Source organism: Nannobrachium achirus (genome assembly GCF_963921795.1).
Source record: "Nannobrachium achirus genome assembly, chromosome: 21".
NCBI classification, from domain to species: domain Eukaryota; kingdom Metazoa; phylum Chordata; class Actinopteri; order Myctophiformes; family Myctophidae; genus Nannobrachium; species Nannobrachium achirus.
In genome coordinates this window covers 57,366,962-57,385,920 of record NC_137828.1, presented here as the reverse complement: position 1 = coordinate 57,385,920, position 18,959 = coordinate 57,366,962, and the positions used below count along the sequence as shown (strand labels likewise).

Sequence of the window (18,959 nt, the reverse complement as noted above, 5' to 3'; positions counted from 1 at the left end):
TCAAGTAAAACACATTTTGTTGTAGAGTGCATCAATGAGTGAGTTTTTTAAATCTATATTTCGCATCCACTGGGCCAAGCAAAGCGCTCTGATCGGCTACTTCTTCCTTTGCGTTTGTTGTCTCCTCTTGGTTGGTGCATCGCTATGATCGGTATGCCCGAAACTGAAGGTTCTTTGGTGCAAAAACTAAGTGCGATTAAAATGAGTTAATTTTTTTAATCGCGTTAATTTTCTGTAATTAATCGCAATTAATCAGTTTAGTTAAAGTCCCAGCCTTAGTAAAAATCCCTATCCCTATATGTGTTGTGCCTGAGAGCCTCGCCCTCTTACACCAGATTTGTAATTAGAATGTTTTAAAACTCTTCCAAATGTTCTAGGCAACATTTTATTTCAATATTATTTGAAAATATGTAAATATGAAAATGTGTATGTATGTATGTATGTATGTATAATGTATGTATGTATGTATGTATGTATGTATGTATGAATATATGTAATTGTAATGTATACGGCAGGGCATTGGTTCTCAAAGTGGGGTCCGGGGACCCCCAGGGGTCATTGAAGGAGTTCTAGGGGGTCCCCAGCTAAATTATATTTAGTCTGACGGGTCCATTTGGCTCTCTGAGTTAAATTAACGTTGATTTTACAGTATAAATGGAGGTCCCAGAGATAGAAATGCCATTAAATGGGGTCAAACCGGGGGTCCTGAATCATGTTGAGAATCACTTCTAGCCTAGAGCTGAAGGGGTCCTTGGCATATCTTTTCCAATGGGGGTCCAGTGTCAATTTGGCGGTCGTCCTTGACCAGTTTGAGAACAAGAACCAGTGACCACTGAGCTCTGTGAAGTTGGCACCCCATATGATGAAAACATATATAAAAATGGTGTCATTCTTTATTGCTGAATTTGTGCTGAATTGTGCCGTAAATGTTATAATTTGTGCTGGTATCACTGTTTAGTTATTCTACAAAACACCACTGTTCTGCTCCTATGTTCTACCATTATCTCTATCGCCCTCTGCTGGCCATACCACTGTAATGCTGCTAAATCTGCTAATTCATAACCATATAAATATTTATATATATAAATATATATAAAAACACAATTGATTATTTCAACGGCACAAATTAGAGCACATCCAGCACTAAAGAATGAGACCCTTTTTTCCCGATTTGGAGCCAAAAAATTGGGGGTGCAATTTGCAAGGCTCAGCAAAATTATAACTTGATTATCTCAAAAATGATACCAGCACAAATTATAAAATTTACGGCACAATTCAGCACAAATTCAGCACTAAATAATTACACCATTTTTATATATGTTTTCATCATGGGGTGCCAACTTCACGCAGGTTGACCACTGTAGTCTGGTATGTAGCCTAGGACAGGTTTAAAGTGCTCGATTTATTTTGGCTCCTTTCGGGCTTGTTTGCCTTAAGAGGCCCCCCAGACGAGATAGAAAGCCTGGTGACGCGAGGTTAGTTTTCCTAGACCTGGTTGCTTAATTATCTCGCAGTCTGGCAACTCTCCCCGCCATCGTTGCAAGCACCCGTGGGAAGCCTGGTTTCTATTGCGAATTGACCGGAATTGACCAGTGTGATTCGGTCTAGAGCCCGCCTACTGTATCCGGTTGTTTTACACGCACACATACATGCCAGAAACGTTTCCCTATTCGGTAATAGACCCAGACCGGATCAGCAACTTGCAAAGCAACTTGATCCCAGTCCACAAGAGGAGAGAGGAAAGGAAACGTACATACATCTATATAGCCCCTTTCCCACTGGCCCAACACCACACCACTCCACACCACACCGCCCACTTGTGCCAGGTTTTCCACTACAAGGACCTAGGTAGAGTGGTGTGAAAGTGGTACTAAACGTGGTACTAAAATGTATACAATCCAGAAGAGTAGGTCTGGATTGTCCAAACAGGGCCAAACACTTCATAATGACTGATCATCACTCACTGACTTTTCATTTAGACCACCAGGATAAAGTTGTAATACATGATAATAGATTATATTGTGTTATAATCTATTATAGTGTATTATAATTATCATAGTAATACATTAATACTTCATAGTGTGTTATAATCACAGTTACAATCCATTATAGTGAGTGTATTATAATTTAGGATAGTTGTAATACAAGTATATATTGTATTATAATCACAGTAAAGGTTCAATTTGTTTCTTACCGATAGGGGTACTTTTGTGTAATGGAAAATGTAGACATTTTTATGTGGTGCGGTGTGGTGCAGTGTGGTGTGGTGCTAAAGTTGCAGTCGAAAAGGGGCTTATCTGGAGGGTTGCTGGCTTGCTGCAAAGAAGGCGGAAAAGGACGACAACACTGCGTTATATGATGTTTAAAGACTACTTAACACTATTATAGCACGATATTTACCATTATCCTTACATTCTATTTCTGTTGCTAGTTAGTGGTTGTTTCCATGTGTTGGTGTTGTAGTACATTATCCTCTAGATACAGATAGATAGATAGATATTTAGTTTATAGTTAGTAGTTATTCACTGCGACCCGCCGGGGGACGTGCACTGAGGTAAGATAAACACGGTGTAAATAACTGATAATATCAACGTTATTAAGTAATTATATCGACAACGATTGAAAGTATTGACAACAAGTGAACATGTGTCGGCCTATTTACGAGACTTCAGCATAAACGAGTCTTTAGCAGTCGGCTAACATCGGCTAACGCCACACGATTAGCTTCGTGTGGCACATGTGTGTCGCAGCTGCATATTGCCATTTATAATAACTTTCACCTCATTAAAACGGCTTGGTAAATAGTTGTACAACAGTTTGTTTGAAGCCATTGGCTTCTTGATTGTTAAACTACATGCTATGTTGATGCTGGTGTGTTGCTGTAGCCTACTATATTATGCTAATGTTGTTCAGCCTCGTTTATACGAGGTAACGAGGAAGTACGGCGGTGTCACAAGTTGGCTTGCAGAGAATAACTGATATACAAGGAAAGCCATCAGTGCCTTGCAGCATGGTGATGGTGATCTGTTCCTTTTTCTCCTTTATTGTTTATTTTTTGCACTGTGACACACACCCTCGTGCTAAATACCTCTATGTAAAATTGTCTATTTTGTCCAAAATGTGAAATGTATTTGTATTTGTATGGTCTTAGTAATGTAAGGAATGATGTGAACATGTTCAGTACATCATTATTATAAGACTTAAATTTGAATGGATATTGGATATACAACTAGTTTTGTAGAAAGTGTAGAAATATTAGATGTTAATTGTCGAATGTTTAATGATCATGCATACTTACTTTTATTTAAGATAGATAGATGGGTAGATAGATAGATAGATAGATACCTTTATTATCCCAAGGGGGAAATTTAGTTGTCCAGTTGTAGCACAGCAGTATACAGTTATTTACAAAGTTACAGACCATTTTTCACATATGTTATTGTTTTTTTTTTTCACCTTAATAAATAAATAAAATTAGACAATTTTACATCGAGGTGCCCAGATGTCCCTAGTGTCCACCTTACCAAATACTTTCAGCACTACATCATTCTTGGATCAAGTTACTTTTACTTTTGTATCCATAGATGCAAAGATACATAAACCTGCCACAAAGTTCGGAAATCTAACTTTGGTCGATTATACCTCCCCTTTAATAAACCCAAATGGTATTGTATTTTTATATCATTATTATCGTAAGGATCTGGCATTAGTGGAATGAGCAGCACAGCCAAACGTGTGGGTAGGGTAGGGCCCCTCCAAAAATGGTCAAAAAGGCCTGGCAGGCCTGCAATACTGTTCTTTTGGTGTTCACCTTTGTTACTTGGGGCATTGAATGATTGCACTCTCTCACAGTAATAAGGAAAAGAAAAAACAACACATATTGTTTTTTACACTTTGTTAATTTTAAGCTCAGTGTCAGGGAAGCCCAAAACGAGAGTAAAATAAAGCTGGTTGCACATTGCTGCGTTTTTCGTTGCGAAATGCGTTTTTCAGGGCAAGGAGAGAGAGAGAGATAGAGAGAGCAAGGGACCGAGTGGTGCGCGAAACGGGCGGCAGTGTGCAAACATGACTGACATAACGTGAGGTTGATTTTTTTATTTGCGTGCTCCGAAAAATTCACTCCGTTATTCGGCCCGAAAAACGCAGCAGTGTGCAACCACCTTATATGCCAGCAGAACAGTATATTGCAAGCCATTTTGGCAAAATTCTAGTCGGCGCTACCCACACGTTTGGCTGTGTAGCTCATACCTCGAATGCCCAATGCTTACATGCTGTACCTCGGTGTAAAGGGGACAAATCAACGATAAAAATGATATAAAAATACAATACCATTTGGGTCAAAGGGGAGATATAATCGACCCAAGTTAGATTTACGAACTTTTTGTGGCAGGTTTTAGATCAAATACATCTATGAGAGTCTTGATCCAAGGCTGGCACAGCCTGGCACTACATACAGTATATTGCAGCTGGGCCGCAATGCTATAAATTAACTGTTTTCCTGCTCGGTTTGAGAAGGTTTAGACCTTGAGGTCACAAGTGTTTATGCCATTGCCTGGGCACTATAAACAAGGTTTTCTGCTTAAACTAGTGTTCCTGCTTAATACTTAGCCCTCTTTTGCACTTGTTCAGCTGCTTGGTTTGTTTTGCTTCATACAACGACACATTTTCTGTGTTTTTCCTTATACTATTGTTTGTTTCCCTCCAAGGTGGATAAAATGTCAAGACAAAGGTCGCGATCGCCACGCTACAGGTGAACGCATTTTCATCCTGCTACCGATTTCTCAGACAATTTCAGAACTGTGACGAGCATGCTTGGACTATAATAAATGTATATATTTTCTTAATAATAAAAAGATGGTTTTATTAATTTCCTTGTCAAATGTTTCCCTGTGCAGAACGAGTCCTCCGAACCCAGGCCCAGGAAGCTATCCACGGAGGCCCCCTTGGGACCCGGAAGACATGGACGGGATGCCTTTCGAGCGCAACAGACACCCTAGGGACGATTCCGGAGAACGTTGGAACTCTTTCGGAGAGGAGACCCGCCATTATCATATCCGCCAAGCGGCGAAGAGGCGACCGCCTCCCTTCAGAGGGGGTACTGCCCAGGCTGCAAAGAGACGAATGCCTCCCTTCCGGGACCCGCGTCAGCCCGGGCAACAACAACATCACCACCACCCCCACCCGGAGGAGTTCTGCCCGAGGACGCCGTCGCCCTCCCAGTCTCGTGAGTCGGGTTACGCCGAGCGTAGGAGGCTGTCTCCGAAGCGGCCTTTCCACAAACATGATGGCGACAGAGGAAGGGGAGACTTGGGGGTCTTTGAAGATGAGGAGAGGCAGCACCAGTCGCCTCAGAGGCTGCCTAGGGAGAGGTTCTTGCCCAACCCCACGGCTCCGTCACACCCCAACAACAACAACCACCACCGCCAACAACAACAGAGAGAGCAGCCTGTGATGAACTGGGCCAGAGAGGATCGCGGGAGGTCAAGGGACAGCAGAGGTTCCCGGTCGAGATCGCATGACCATCACGGTCAGAGAGAGGGAAGGAAAGCTGACCCACAGGGTCCGTACAAGGAACGCCAAAGAGCGGAACCACACCATGAAAGAAGCCCCCCCGCCGCCTTCAGGCACAGGAGGGAGATGGATGATGCTTTGAACCACGGGTAAAAGTTTAAAATAACAGTGGTTCATTCATGCTGATATCGAGGGGAGAAAACCGTAAAGAAGAATGCTGAGGAGCTGCCATCTTTCCTGCTTTTCAGGGAGACGGGGAAACCTGACCACCTTCGTCGTTTCACTATCGTCACTTTCTTTAGAAGCATTATGTCTTGCTTTTTATATTCTAACCCTTGTAAATTTGTCTCTGTGGTGAACATAAATGTTAATTAACTGTCCACCTTGTTGCTAATTTTAACCTTAAAGGTAATTTTTTGGAAAAGATTAACTGAGTAGATATTTTGAATTAGAATAAATCTCCTCGCAGATGTGAGTGAGGCAAATAACATCACTGTTCTTATGTACCGGTATATTGTTGTTGAACAGTTTCACCTGCTCTTATGTCAACACAGGTACGGGAAAGAAGAGGAGTTTGGTTCACCAGAGAAGCCTAGAGATGGCTTTGGAGGAGGCGATCGAGGAATCAGGGGTCTCCCCCAGAAAGGCTTCTCCCACAGGGAGGATCGGGGCCCGCAACCGGTTATCGTTGAACATGATCACGGCATTGCGAACAGCACATGGGAGTCACACGACCCGGACTCTGACGGAGAGAGCCGCCCCCTGCAAAAAGGCTCCTTGCACGAGCAGTTCAGGAGGCTGAACAGATCCAATGCCAGGGAAGAACTGAGGCATCAGCCCCTCCTTCACGACGTCGACCCCGGAGACCCCGGTCGCGATCGCGACCCGAGTAGGAGCCCCGCACGGCCCCGAGACAGAACCAGCCCCGTGGAATTTCCCGACAGAGGCGGTTTGTCGAACTACGGAGACGGAAGCCCCCCTAATCCAGGAAGAGGGAGGATGAACCCCGGCTGGGGCCGAGGAAGGATGGGAAACGGTCCTCCTAGGAACCAGCCTCCCTTACAGCAACATCCTCGGGGGCAGCGGCAGGCTCCTCCACAGCATCCCCAGAGGCGGGAGGACCTCTCCGCTGGCGCAGGAGACTTTTACGACGACTCCATGGAAGAGGAACCCGGCTGGGCAGAGGAGGAGATGGTGCCTAGGATGCCGCCCCGCGGGAGGGAGCACAACAAGTGGAACAGCCAGCAAAGCACCAACGAAGAGGACATGATGGATCCCAGGATGCCCCGGGGGCGGGAGCACAACAAATGGAACAGCCAGCGAAACACCAACGATGTGACCGTCGTGACGGAGGAGACACTGACCATCAAAGTGGACATGAGTCGGCCCGTGAATCAACACAGGTAGAGTATATTGTTTAGAAAAGAAATACTGAGGAGATGGGTGGAAGTTCATGCTTTTTTCCCTAGAGCTCACTGACTGAACAATGCTGTGAGAAGAGTTTAGAGAAAACCCCAGGAAGATACCATGCTACAGTCGGAAAAAATGCTTATGATAATAGATGCCTTTCATGAGACGGTACAGCTATAGACATCACCAGTGCCTCTGAATTGTAAACCACTCATCTTATTTGAAAGGGAAATCTCATACATTTCAAAAGCTTTTGGAAGTATCTCAGTCCCTGGCCCTTTTTTCCTCACGGGGGAAAGAATATGAAGAAACAAGTCCCTAAAGACACTTTACAATAACGCCTTGCTAAGGAGTGTCTGACCATGGTTTGCCACATACTTCCATTTGCCACCCATCGGCAAAGGACACATGGATCACTCCTGTTGCGTCACTTCACTTTTCTACATACATTTTCCAGGACATGTGGAAACTCACACATTTGTCAGAAGATTTACTTTACTTTAATGGCAATGGTTCTCAAAGACATTCCTCTCGAATACAAGAAGAAAATGGTGGAGGAATAAAAAGGAATTTGAATTGCTGATTTGTGCCTGCCTGCCTGTTATCAACCACAAACCTGGAAACATCATCATCACATCATTGAAGTTGATGTGAGACATGCCACCAGACCAGACTGCTGGTGTTAAGATGACGAAGGGATGGATTCGCAACTCAAGAACATAGACGAGACCTGAAAAAAGGACACTGCAGTGCAGAGAAGCCTTGCATTCTTACAATTGATCCCAGGACAGACCAGTCGGCCAGAAATGAAGGGAGTCGAATAACAAAACGACTGAAGCTACATGAGCTTCCCTACATGCTACAGAAGATCACAGGGAGAAAGAGAAATCACAGAGGAATGAGGAGGGAGTCTCGTATTCAGAAGCAGTCTATGCAAGGAGGGAACGAGAAGAAATACCCCCACCCCCCCAATAAAACACCAAACGAACAAACAAAAAAACTCCAAGCTAGAAGTGCCCACGAGGACAACTGGGCAACGGCACATGATGCATGACAAAATGCACCTGATGGTATTGTTTTCACAGAGGGAAACCGCAGCGCTGATGTTTTGATGAAGATGCCATCAATAACTACCAGGAAGAAAAAAAACAATGCTGAATTACTGGTACTGTGTGTTTTTTGTCCCAAGAACATTCTTGTTCCTCTGAAGCTTTATTTTAGGATACATTTTTACTTTACCTCTTCCCACCACCAAAGAAGAATATGGAAATTAACATTCTCATGTAGAGGAATCTGTGTAATGTTTTAACATCCATTTTTTTGACCACATCACCTGTCTATAGCCATCTTCTGCTTTTGGAGGACAAAACAATGGGACCTAAATATCTTCATCTCGCACCATAATATGGATGAACCTCAGTGGTGCAAAGCGTCTAGAACAGGAGTGATCCTTCAACATCATCACACTGGACATCATCACATTGGATAGACGGTGTGTATAAAACATCACTAACTTTGATGGCTAATGTGTGAGTCCCAGCGGCTTTGGAACTGATTGATGCTACACCTGAGGCTCAACTGACTTGAACCATGAATCAGGTATGCTTCCCCTGCCATTTGGAAAATTGAGACCTCCGCCATTGTTCAGTATGCCTGAACAAACAGAGGAATTTGATATGCCAGCAATTATCCACATGGGGAAAAATGATCTGGATCGACCGACCTCCTTTAATTGCATAAAAGAAGACATGGCATTGGCTGAGAACTTTTCCCCATTCATGAAGATGACACATTACAGATCACGACCCAAACAGCAAGTGTTGTTATCTTAAAATGTTATGGCTCTTGTCACCAAATATCTGTGTGCGTCCAGGGCCAGTCGACGGTGCTGTACAGCAATATCACTTTATCAAGGTAAGTCCATCTGTGGTCCACAACAATGGATTGACAAGACTCACAAGTGCCATCCATTGTCCTTTCTCAGACTGAGGGAAAACATAGTGATGATGTTATCCATGAAAGAACATGCACATCAAGAACATTCTCATGGAAACTAAGGAGGGGATGAAGTGGACATTTTGGAAGATTTATTTTTTGTATGAGCATAAACCACAACAGCCCACAATGATGAAGCAGATGCAAGATCTTTCTGAAGGATACCTGACAGAACAAAACTCATGGCTGTTCATGTTGAACCTGTTGTGGAGATGGAGCTGATCTTCAAGTCACTGATTGCTTCTCGAACCATCGGCCACATGGAGGAGGAGAATGAAGATGAGATGATTGGAAGCTGTGAAGACCAGGGATCAAAAGTGAGCATGCTTGAAGATCAACAAATCATTGGATTGTGTAATTGGTCGTACATTTCTGTTAATTCTGAAGACTACACTTACTACCACTCTGAAGATGTAGAACACATCAGGCTGGAGAAATACCTTGAATGAACCATGAAACAAACAAGACAAGATGGCTCCTGCAAAGCCTAAAAAAAATGGTATAACTGGTGGTATGAATAAATGGCATTCCAGTGGGTCTTGATGGATGAAGATATTTGATGTGCCGTGAACAGGATGAAGTGAAGCTTAAGAGGTGATTATATTCTGTCCATTTGAAACATCATCCAGCTCCAAGAAATTTCAAGGAGGACATGGAGACTGAGCAATGAAAGGGAAAGAAGTGTGAACTTTCACCCCAGCCCCCCTTAAAACTGACCTGCCACAGAAAGGGATATTTTCAGTATCCGTCAAACCTTTTCCCTGAAAGAGAACCATATTCAGATTTGTTTTAGTTTCCCTCTTTTATTTGCTTCCTTCAGAAGCTAGCATATACTTTTTTGTTCTAGGATTTTAATATAGAATGTAGTTGGGGGGACAGGCAGGCTGTTCTACCCATGAGGTTGTGTGACAGGTAAGTTTCTCCGGTAAGGTAATCAAGTCACTTCTGTTTCAAATTCATTCAGATATGATAGCCAGAGAATTCAAATCATGCATTTGAGCAATTGGACAAAAACATTACGTTGCTCGCCTTAAATCAGAGCATGTTTATAATCTTAATCCAGAGAGAGTGTTGTTCACTTCCCTTATACCAGGGGTTATTGAAAGTATTTCAGGCCAAGGACCCCTTAACTGAGAGCGAGATGAAGCAGGGACCCCCACTGCATGTTATTGTGTAAAATTGTGTGCAGATTAAACTTTTAGCTTTAGCTTGATAGACTTGTTTGACAGCACTATCATCAGTGTATGTAAACTGTGTAATTTCAGACATTTTAACCACTTAAACTGTCAATTATGTAGTCAACTTGACCTTTCACTTTGTACTGGGTCTGCTCTTTTTTTCCCCTTACACCAAACTTCTTTGCCGAAAATAGCGGCCTATCTACAAGCTCACGACAACTCGCAGCACAAGGCGCGGTAGGCTTGTAGATCTGCAATTTCCGGCAAACGTTCTCCTTAGAATGTGGTGGCTAGGGTTCAAGTTATTATCCCATCACACAACGATTTGGCGGGCCCCCCTGTAGTAGTTCTGAGACCCTTAATTCCATTTTTATTAAAGGATCAAATCGCAACAAGTTGTCTCAAGACACTTTACATGTAGAGCAGAGACCTGACAGTCCCATCCTGAGCAAGCAGTTTTGCGACGGTGGCAACAAAAAACTTCCCCCTTGCTGAAATAAATGTCAGGCAGACCCAGGCTCTAGTGCGGGCAGCCATCTGCCTGGGCGGACAGTAGTAGAGACGGAGAGTGTGATACAAGCAAATACAAGTAGTTGCAATAACAATAGTGAAACCCCTGCTTTCTACCATTTGGGTTCGATGTCAACCCAGCGGTCACTTTGATCAGTGGTTCTGACTCCCTTCTCTCTCCTCCCTGCAGTCCTCTGTGCTACTCCTCAGACAGACAGCTGTCTCTGGACCTGGTCAACGTGGGCCGCCAGCGCCTGGACTTCCTGCCCATGCTGGAGCACTCTGGGACCTACCGTGAGAACTCCATGCACACTGGCACCTTCGCTCAGGAGATCATCACACTGGTGCACCAGGTTAAAGGTACAGTATGTGTGTGTGTGTGTGTGTGTGACGTGTGTGTAAACATTCACTTAGTTGGCAGACTCGCAGGACAATGGTCAAAGATCGATTGCTTGGATTAAAGTTCTTAAACATACAAAGTATAACATATTTAATAATTGTAATAAAAGTTTACAATATCCATGAGTTGATTACCAAGGACTTCCGACGTAAAAAAAGACCGTAGAATGACTTATTTGGGATGCTCCTTTTAGGCAGGGTGTTTACCTGTACTTGTACTGTTCTACATTCTTTTAATGTATTGACTATACTTGTTCCACTTTTGTTTAATAAAAATAATCAATCAATCAGATGTACATGCTTAAAACATGTCACAGAGTGATGTGTTGTAAGCTTGAAGATATGCTGTTTTTGGCAAATGTTTTCATGTTGAAACGTTTTTCAACTCGGAAACGATAATGACGATTATGCAAAGTAATTGCGATGATCTCAAATAATTTAAATTAGGCATTTATGTGATAATTGTGACGGGCCTAGTTGAATGTACCCATTTATCTTGTGGACCTCAAATTTTGCCCATACATTTGTTGTCTTCGTCTCTCCACAGAGGTGTATTTTGGAGGTTATGGGACCACTCTGACAGAGCGTTTTGCAGCTCTAAAGGACGCTGTCTCCCCCCAGAAGGAGCAGGTGGTAGAGGAGCAGCTAACCCTGAACAGGTACACTATGTCCCCCACCAAGCAGAAATGTATTTAGTTTTAGTCATAGTCTTTCGAATACATTTCTATTTCGTTTTAGTCGTATTTTAGTCATCTGAAATGTTATAGTTAGATTTTAGTTTTAGTTTCCTAAATACCATGAGATTTTAGTCGACTGACTCTTCAGTTGATTCAGCTGAAAAACATTGTATATGTTTTCAGAGATAACTATGATGGCAGATCGGATATCATTATCAAAGTGATCGCTGTTGGTTTTGAATGACTCAAATTCCAAATCCGATCCACTCTGAACTCTTGGTCCCACGATCAGAGAGATCTGCCTAATTATACTCTGTCAAACAATAACTGCAATGCCGAACCAATGCAAAGAATTAAGGGAGTTAAGCTGCTCCTTCACTTGGAAAGGAGTCAGCTTAGGTGGTTCGGGCATCTAGTACGGATGCCCCCCGAGCGCCTTCCTAGGAAGGTCCTCGATGCACGTCCCCATGGGAGGAGACCCAGTGGCAGACCAAAGACCAGATGGAGGGATTATATCTCCAAACTGGCCTGGGAATGCCTCGGTATACTCCCAGAGGGAGTGGAGGAAGTTGCGCAGGATAAGGAAATCTGGAAGTCTCAGTTGGAACTGTTACCCCCGCGACCCGATTCCGGATAAGCGGTTGAGGATGGATGGATGGATGGATGGAAGCACGTTTTACCCTGTTGAACAAACACACTGGTGACTTACATTGCGTTTGGCAACTGATTTATTTCTGGGTCTGGTGTGAATGCAATGCAATAAATATTATAATATACAATGCAAAATAAAAACAATACAGACAATGGCAATCTAAAAGTGCTTCTGTGTGCAATTCCTTTTGTTCCCTTCCTCAGACGCTTCAATATGAACATGATGTCCTCACCTGAAGACGAACCCTTGTTCTCAGGACTAGGAGATGTGCACGATGATTCTCTGTTCTCCAGACTGGGAGACATGCAGGTATAACAACAGCTCTATCTGTTTGACACACATGCCTGGGATCATTTTGGGCTTTCTGATCCGGTCCAGTAGTACAACAGTTTGCTGTAGTCAGTGTTGGGTAACTTGTTAGTTTACTTTTCCGTTACGGACAATTAAAAGCCGGTTTGGCAGGTTTGGTAAACATAAAATCCAGAGTGCAGCCTACCTACTAGTGTTGTGGAGCGGTTCATCTCCTCCTTTCACCAATAAATAAAGAATAGTGTGAATACTTCCACAGCCTTACTATAGACTGTCTTCTCTCAATCTCGTTAGTTTACAAAAAAAAAGTTAAAATATGTATACTTTTTTTTCTGACTGGGCAGTTTAAAACTTCCGTATTGGATCCAGCTTGTAATGTAGAATGAATTAAGCCGGTGTGTGTGTGGACAGCCCCCCAGATATCAGGAGCAGCAGACAGCCAGGGACCCTGGGGATCTCCGGTACGACCTGGAGCGCAGGAGGCAGGAGAGGCTGGAGGGGGTGAAGGTCACCATACCTGGAGGGAGCCTCAAGCAACAGCTCCCCCTGCTGGGGGCCGCCAGGTGAGACTAACATGAATATGATTTTTTTGAGCGGTGGTCACACCGTCTCCATAGCGTGGCCGTGTGTGTAGGTATGTATGTTTGTTTGTATGTGGGTCTGTATGTAGCCTCAAGCCTGTGGTGTAGTACCTTTTCTGACCACACATGTTAAGGGAGGGGCGCTGTTGTTCAGGCCAGGCCAGAACAGGCAAGGCACACTCACACACACGCACGCACGCACACACACACACACACACACACACACACACACACGTGCGCACAGACTCCACCGCTCAGTTCACACGGGTGTGATTTTTTCTTTCTTTTTGTTTCGGTCCATTTTATTTTGTATTTTTTTTTTTAGACCAAAGGGTGTTCTAGACACAGACATCACAAACAAAAAAGCCTCTTTATTTTATTTTTATTTTATGTATTTTTATTGTGTTATGTAGGTGGTGGGTTTTTGCATGTGTTAAAAAAAGATGTAAATTTATAGAAAAAAAAGAAAATAATTGCAACTATGGATATAAAATGTGAAATATGAAATGTAAGAATTGAAATCATTGCAATAAAAAGTATATAAAAAAAAATAAAAAAAACATGAATATGATTAGTAGTAGGTCGGTTGTTTGCTTGGTTACCGGAAGGCTCACCCATTTGCGGACTGCTCGTCCCAGCGGTTCTTGTATTCGTTTACTGAGGTTGAGATTAGGAATAAGTTTAGGTTTAGGCATAGATTTTTTTGAAGTTGCGTTTAGGAATAAGGTTAGGTTTATGCATAATTTTACTGAGGTTAAGGTTAGGAATAAGGTTGGGTTCAACCATTGTTTTACTGAGGTTACGTTTAGGAATAAGCTTAGGTTTAGGCATAGCTTTACTAAGATTAGGTTTAGGAATAAGGATAGTTTCAGGCATACTATTACTGAGCTTGTACTTCTTAAACATTTGTTTACGGAATTTCTTAGATTTTATTTATGAATTAAATAACTTTCATTCATGAAAATGTTAGCTTTGTGGGAATGTTTTTTGAAAATGTTGAAAACCAAACATTAAGGGACCCATAGAAATGTGTCTGCGACCCACAAACTGTTCCCGACCCAGTGCTGTGTGTGTCCTTGGTTCTAACTCTACCAACTCTGCTCGGTGTGTCTTGCCAGTGATCAGAATGACGTCCAGTATGATGACCAGGAACCCAGTGGTCATCAGGGGCAGAGAGGTGGATTCTCCAGCTGGACAGGAGAGGAGCACCAAGGGAGGAGATGGAGAGGAAACATGGTTAGTAGCACAAACACCTCTGGCTCTGGCTCATAATACAATAATTATGTTTCCCCGGTATAGTTGATCATCATAAGACCAGTGTGATCAGGATTACAATATTGCAGACAATTATTCAAATGTGTATTTTGTACGTTAACGTAATAATTGGTTGCTAAGGCTTTGAACCTTTATTCTTGTCCAGAGTGATATGCATGCGCACACAAACAAATGCACGCGCACGTTTGTATTACTATCCTATTACTGTATTGTGAGCACATCAACATTTTAAGACGTCAGGAGCACGCAATTAAGAGTAAATTAGGCATAACTCTTAACTCTTATCCTGAGACCAAACATCTACATGTCTAATCTTAAACCCAGAGCCATCTATTTGAGAGTTAGTCCACCTCCGTTCACTTCATCAGACCAGGTCTTCTACATAGACTTCTATTGCCGAATAGTGACAAAGTGCTGAACCGGAAGTTCACAGAATGCATTGGAGTCTATGAGCCTTTGTCACTATTTCAAATGACATGAACCACGTGACTGTGTTGTTTTCAGATGCCACGTTTCACAATTCCAAAAGTCATACGATGCAGTTATTGCTCTACATAAACTGGGGGCGGGGGAAAAGGGTCGATCTACTTGCAGCAACGTGCAAAAGATAGGCAAGCTACTCTGATGTGAGTAAAGGTGGGAGGTGTCTATAGTTAACTGTGGTCTCTCCCTCCTCCCCCCAGGGACCGAGAAGAGGGGGTCCTGCTAACAGACACAACTCTGGACCCCAGAGGAGGAACCATCGCCCTGGCAACCGTCCCGGTGGGCCTATGAGATGGCAGAACAACCGCAACAATGTAGACGGTAGGTCTCTTGCTGGTAAATATATTTAATAAAAAAAGAGTATTACCAACATTGCAGATAGAACTAGAAATGCACGCTGTCGAGGTTCCAACTTGCGTCTTGCGCAGAAGTAGGCCATACATGGCCTAATTGTGCGCAAGCAGAGCCCACCATGAGGTGCACTCACCACTGGCATCACTGCTTCCAAAAAATAAACGTATACCGGTACTTTATGACTAATGTCTAGTACAACTGCTGTTCTAGATGCTGAGACTACCTGGTACAACTGCCAGTCTAAATCCTCTTTGGGATTGAAGTAGAGACGTCATGTGGTGCGCTCACCACTGGCGATGCCAGTGACATCACCAGGAATACTGGTCCCTCATTGCCTGTTAATCACAGATATAAAAAGCTAGATACCTCATCCGCTGCATTTCATTGGCGCGACTGGTAAAACAGGACTGGCGGAAGTGCGTAACTGTAGAAGGCACTCTGCCCCCTGCAGTGGGAAAGAGGTAGTCTTGCATCTGATTGGCCTACCGAGCACCCCATTCTGTGACGCACAAGGAAGCGTTCTTCAGAATTCCGGAAGCTTGCCAGTCCTCTTTTACCAACGCCCCAGAGCTGGAGGAGGCGTCTACCTTTTTATGTCTATGCTGTTAATGATGACGTTGCCAGAGATGCTAGTCCCTAATTGGGCGGTCTTAAACAAGAGAGGACACCGACATGCATACATAAATACAAACCAGCCGATCACAGTACTTGCACGCTCTGCTTAAAGAGGATAATTCAAGCTTTCCCATATAGCCACAAAGTGTTTGTTTCATGAAAATCAGTCGTAGACATGTTATGAGCTTCTTTCTGTCAAGAACTTCCGTGCAGGTGATTATTACCAGTAAGACTCCCTAATCGGGAGATAAGCGACCGTTGGTCGCTTATCTCCACAAATAGGCCAAAAGTTTGTTTTACCAATTATTACACTCTATGTGAACATTTACATCAACAAATCCCAAGTACTATGCAGAACGACCCATTTCAAGTTTTTAATGTACAACAATATTTAGAAAATAGGTCTACAAGCTGACAGTCCTCGTCCCTTATATTCCCATAGGTTATATGGAGATCTCAGTGTTTGTCAGTCCTTGTTCATTTATGCCCATATATGGACATCTCTATATCTACTGTAACAGTCCTTGTCCCTTTATGCCCATATATGGAGATCTCTTAACTGTAATCCCTTGTCCCTTTTATGCCCATATATGGATATTCCTGATGTCATCAGTATATGAACATATATGGGCTTTCTGATATGCCCATATATGGAGATCTCTTAACTGTAAGCCCTTGTCCCTTTTATGCCCATATATGGATATCCCTGATGTCATCCGTATATGCCCATATATGGGCTTTCTAATATGCCCATATATGGAGATCTCTGTATCTCCATATATGGGTATAAAAGGATACTTCAGGTCTGACATCAGGTTTGTTTATATTGGGTTGCTAGGTTTGACATCACAAACTCTATGGGCCATCTGACCTAGAAATCTATATTTGGGCATAGATGACTCATCGTGACCTCATCACACGTCGACCGCACGTGTGACGTGCGGTCGACCGCACGTGTGACCGACGGACGGCCGGTGGAGGTTTTCATACTAAACTGCGACCTTACGGTCGCAATAAGTGTTGCAGTTTGGAAGCGCTCGTGAGAAATCACTCAACGGTCCTGTGTACAACCTGGTTCTAAATTGCACATAATGCAGGAGGCAGTGGGGTGTTGCGTTATAGAAAACGAGCGCTTCCAAACTGCAACACGATTTTTATTAAACACTTTGCAGATAGAAAGAGGATAATTCTAGCTTTCCATACAGCCAAAATGTTGGTGAGTTTGATATTCTTTAATACAATTAGATAGCAAAACTGTTTAGATGCATTGGCTGCCAATAGGTTATTTGTTATTTTCCATTGAGAGCCTTAATATCCTTATAAACCTCTGTAAACTATGCCTAAATGGTTAAACCTAACCTTATTTCTAACCTTAACCTCAGTAAAACGGTGCCAAAACCTAACCCTATCACTAATCTTAACCTCAGAAAGATATGCGTAATCCTAAAGTTATTTCTAACCTTATTCTCAATAAAACAAATACAAGAATAAAAATCTCTGCGAGTTTCTTTCCGGCGACTCTACCGGTTGCCCTGTTGACTCCTCAGTTTTTTTTACTCCTGTCTTTTACCACTCAGTAGGCGTTCCTGCATAACTTCCAGGTACGATGTCACATGCATACCCTCTATACTATCACTTAAATCTCTCTCTTTTTTCTCATCTTGTTCTCTCCCTCACCTCACAAACCACCTCTCCTTTCTCCTCGATTAACTCTTTGTCCGCCTTTCTGTCTGTCTTGTAGGTGCAAACTGGTGATTGGACAACATGAAGAAAAATCAACTCTCAGATCTCCGACTCTGATGCTTCTGACCTGTTGAGATCAAAATCCATTTTTTAGACTGACCAAATTAGGAGACAGAATGACTACTAATGGCTCTCTGAGGTGAGCTGACTCGAGCACACGGTTGACATGACAAAGCACTGGGAAGAACGTGTCCAGGGAGAGAATTGGGCTGCTGAGGGAAAATGATGTTCAAATGTGAAGTGTCAATTTCACTGCTTTGAAATCCACTTAGTTTCAGCAGAATTTATTGTACACGTATATCTTGAGATTTTTTTTTTTAAATTTGCTATACGGTTAATGTGTTAATCCTAAAATCCATTGAAATCATTTTGTTGATCTTCAAAACAAGATCTGATTTTAGTAACCTTAATCACAACATGTATCACACTAATTTACATTATCTTTTTATGATTTAATTGCTTTTTTATTCATCAATTTATTTTCTCCGCTCTTAATTTGTTATGCCAATTCCCCTCAAAATACTTAACATCTCCCACCGTCGGTCGTTAATCTATCCCTCCATCTGCAAAATCGAGGAAACTACGAATCCCTGATGAACGTAACTTTTTTTTAAAAATTGCATTTAAATCTACCAATTATGGTATCGTTATTTCCATGTTGAAGAAAGTTTATGTATGCTTTTGTTTGCAGCTATATTTGGAGCTGTCTCTCTTCACGCCTACTGCCCTTGACACTTTTTGTTATGATCTTTTATTTTCTGTATTTTATTTTCTGTATTGTTTTATCGCTGACTTTCGTCTTTTCTGAAGTAGATCTCGCTTGGAGTACTTGTGCCCTACAGAGCTGTATGTATATATGATTGTCCAAAATAAAACAAATATTTGTCAACCTGGATCTCTGTGTGCTTTGGGTGAGTGGTTGATTGATTGAATACTTTTAACAGTATGCAAAAGGTACAGAGGTACGGATATGATCAGTGGTGTTTTGATTATTTGTTTTGGTTATATGAGTGTGTGGGTGTCATGATTATCCATGAGGGGTTGATTGAATACTTTTTATTACGTTTTCAAAAGATTTCAGAGGTACAGTTATACAATAATGCTTAAAAGATAACACAAAAAGCCCTGATGACTAGGTTCCATTGTGTTCCTCTTTCAAATCGGATCCAGGAAAGGTCTGCACTAGGGACATCTGGGCACCTCGATGTACAATTAGCTATTTGCCCAAAATGTTAAAGATATATGAAAAATGGTCTTAAATAATAAG

The 18,959-nt window shown here is 42.5% G+C and overlaps 1 protein-coding gene across 1 annotated transcript; it reads left to right on the top strand.

Annotated features, from left to right (window-relative positions):
- Positions 1-2,317: 2,317 nt before the first annotated feature.
- LOC308306936 (uncharacterized protein) lies at positions 2,318-18,581 on the top strand. The gene is made up of 11 exons (XM_080751992.1): positions 2,318-2,554; positions 4,707-4,750; positions 4,896-5,660; positions 6,066-6,914; positions 10,795-10,964; positions 11,551-11,662; positions 12,536-12,641; positions 13,053-13,204; positions 14,341-14,458; positions 15,181-15,301; positions 17,691-18,581. Exons 2-11 carry the CDS (start codon positions 4,716-4,718, stop codon positions 17,702-17,704), a joined length of 2,442 nt encoding a protein of 813 aa, XP_080608118.1. The 5' UTR covers positions 2,318-2,554; positions 4,707-4,715; the 3' UTR covers positions 17,705-18,581.
- Positions 18,582-18,959: the final 378 nt, after the last annotated feature.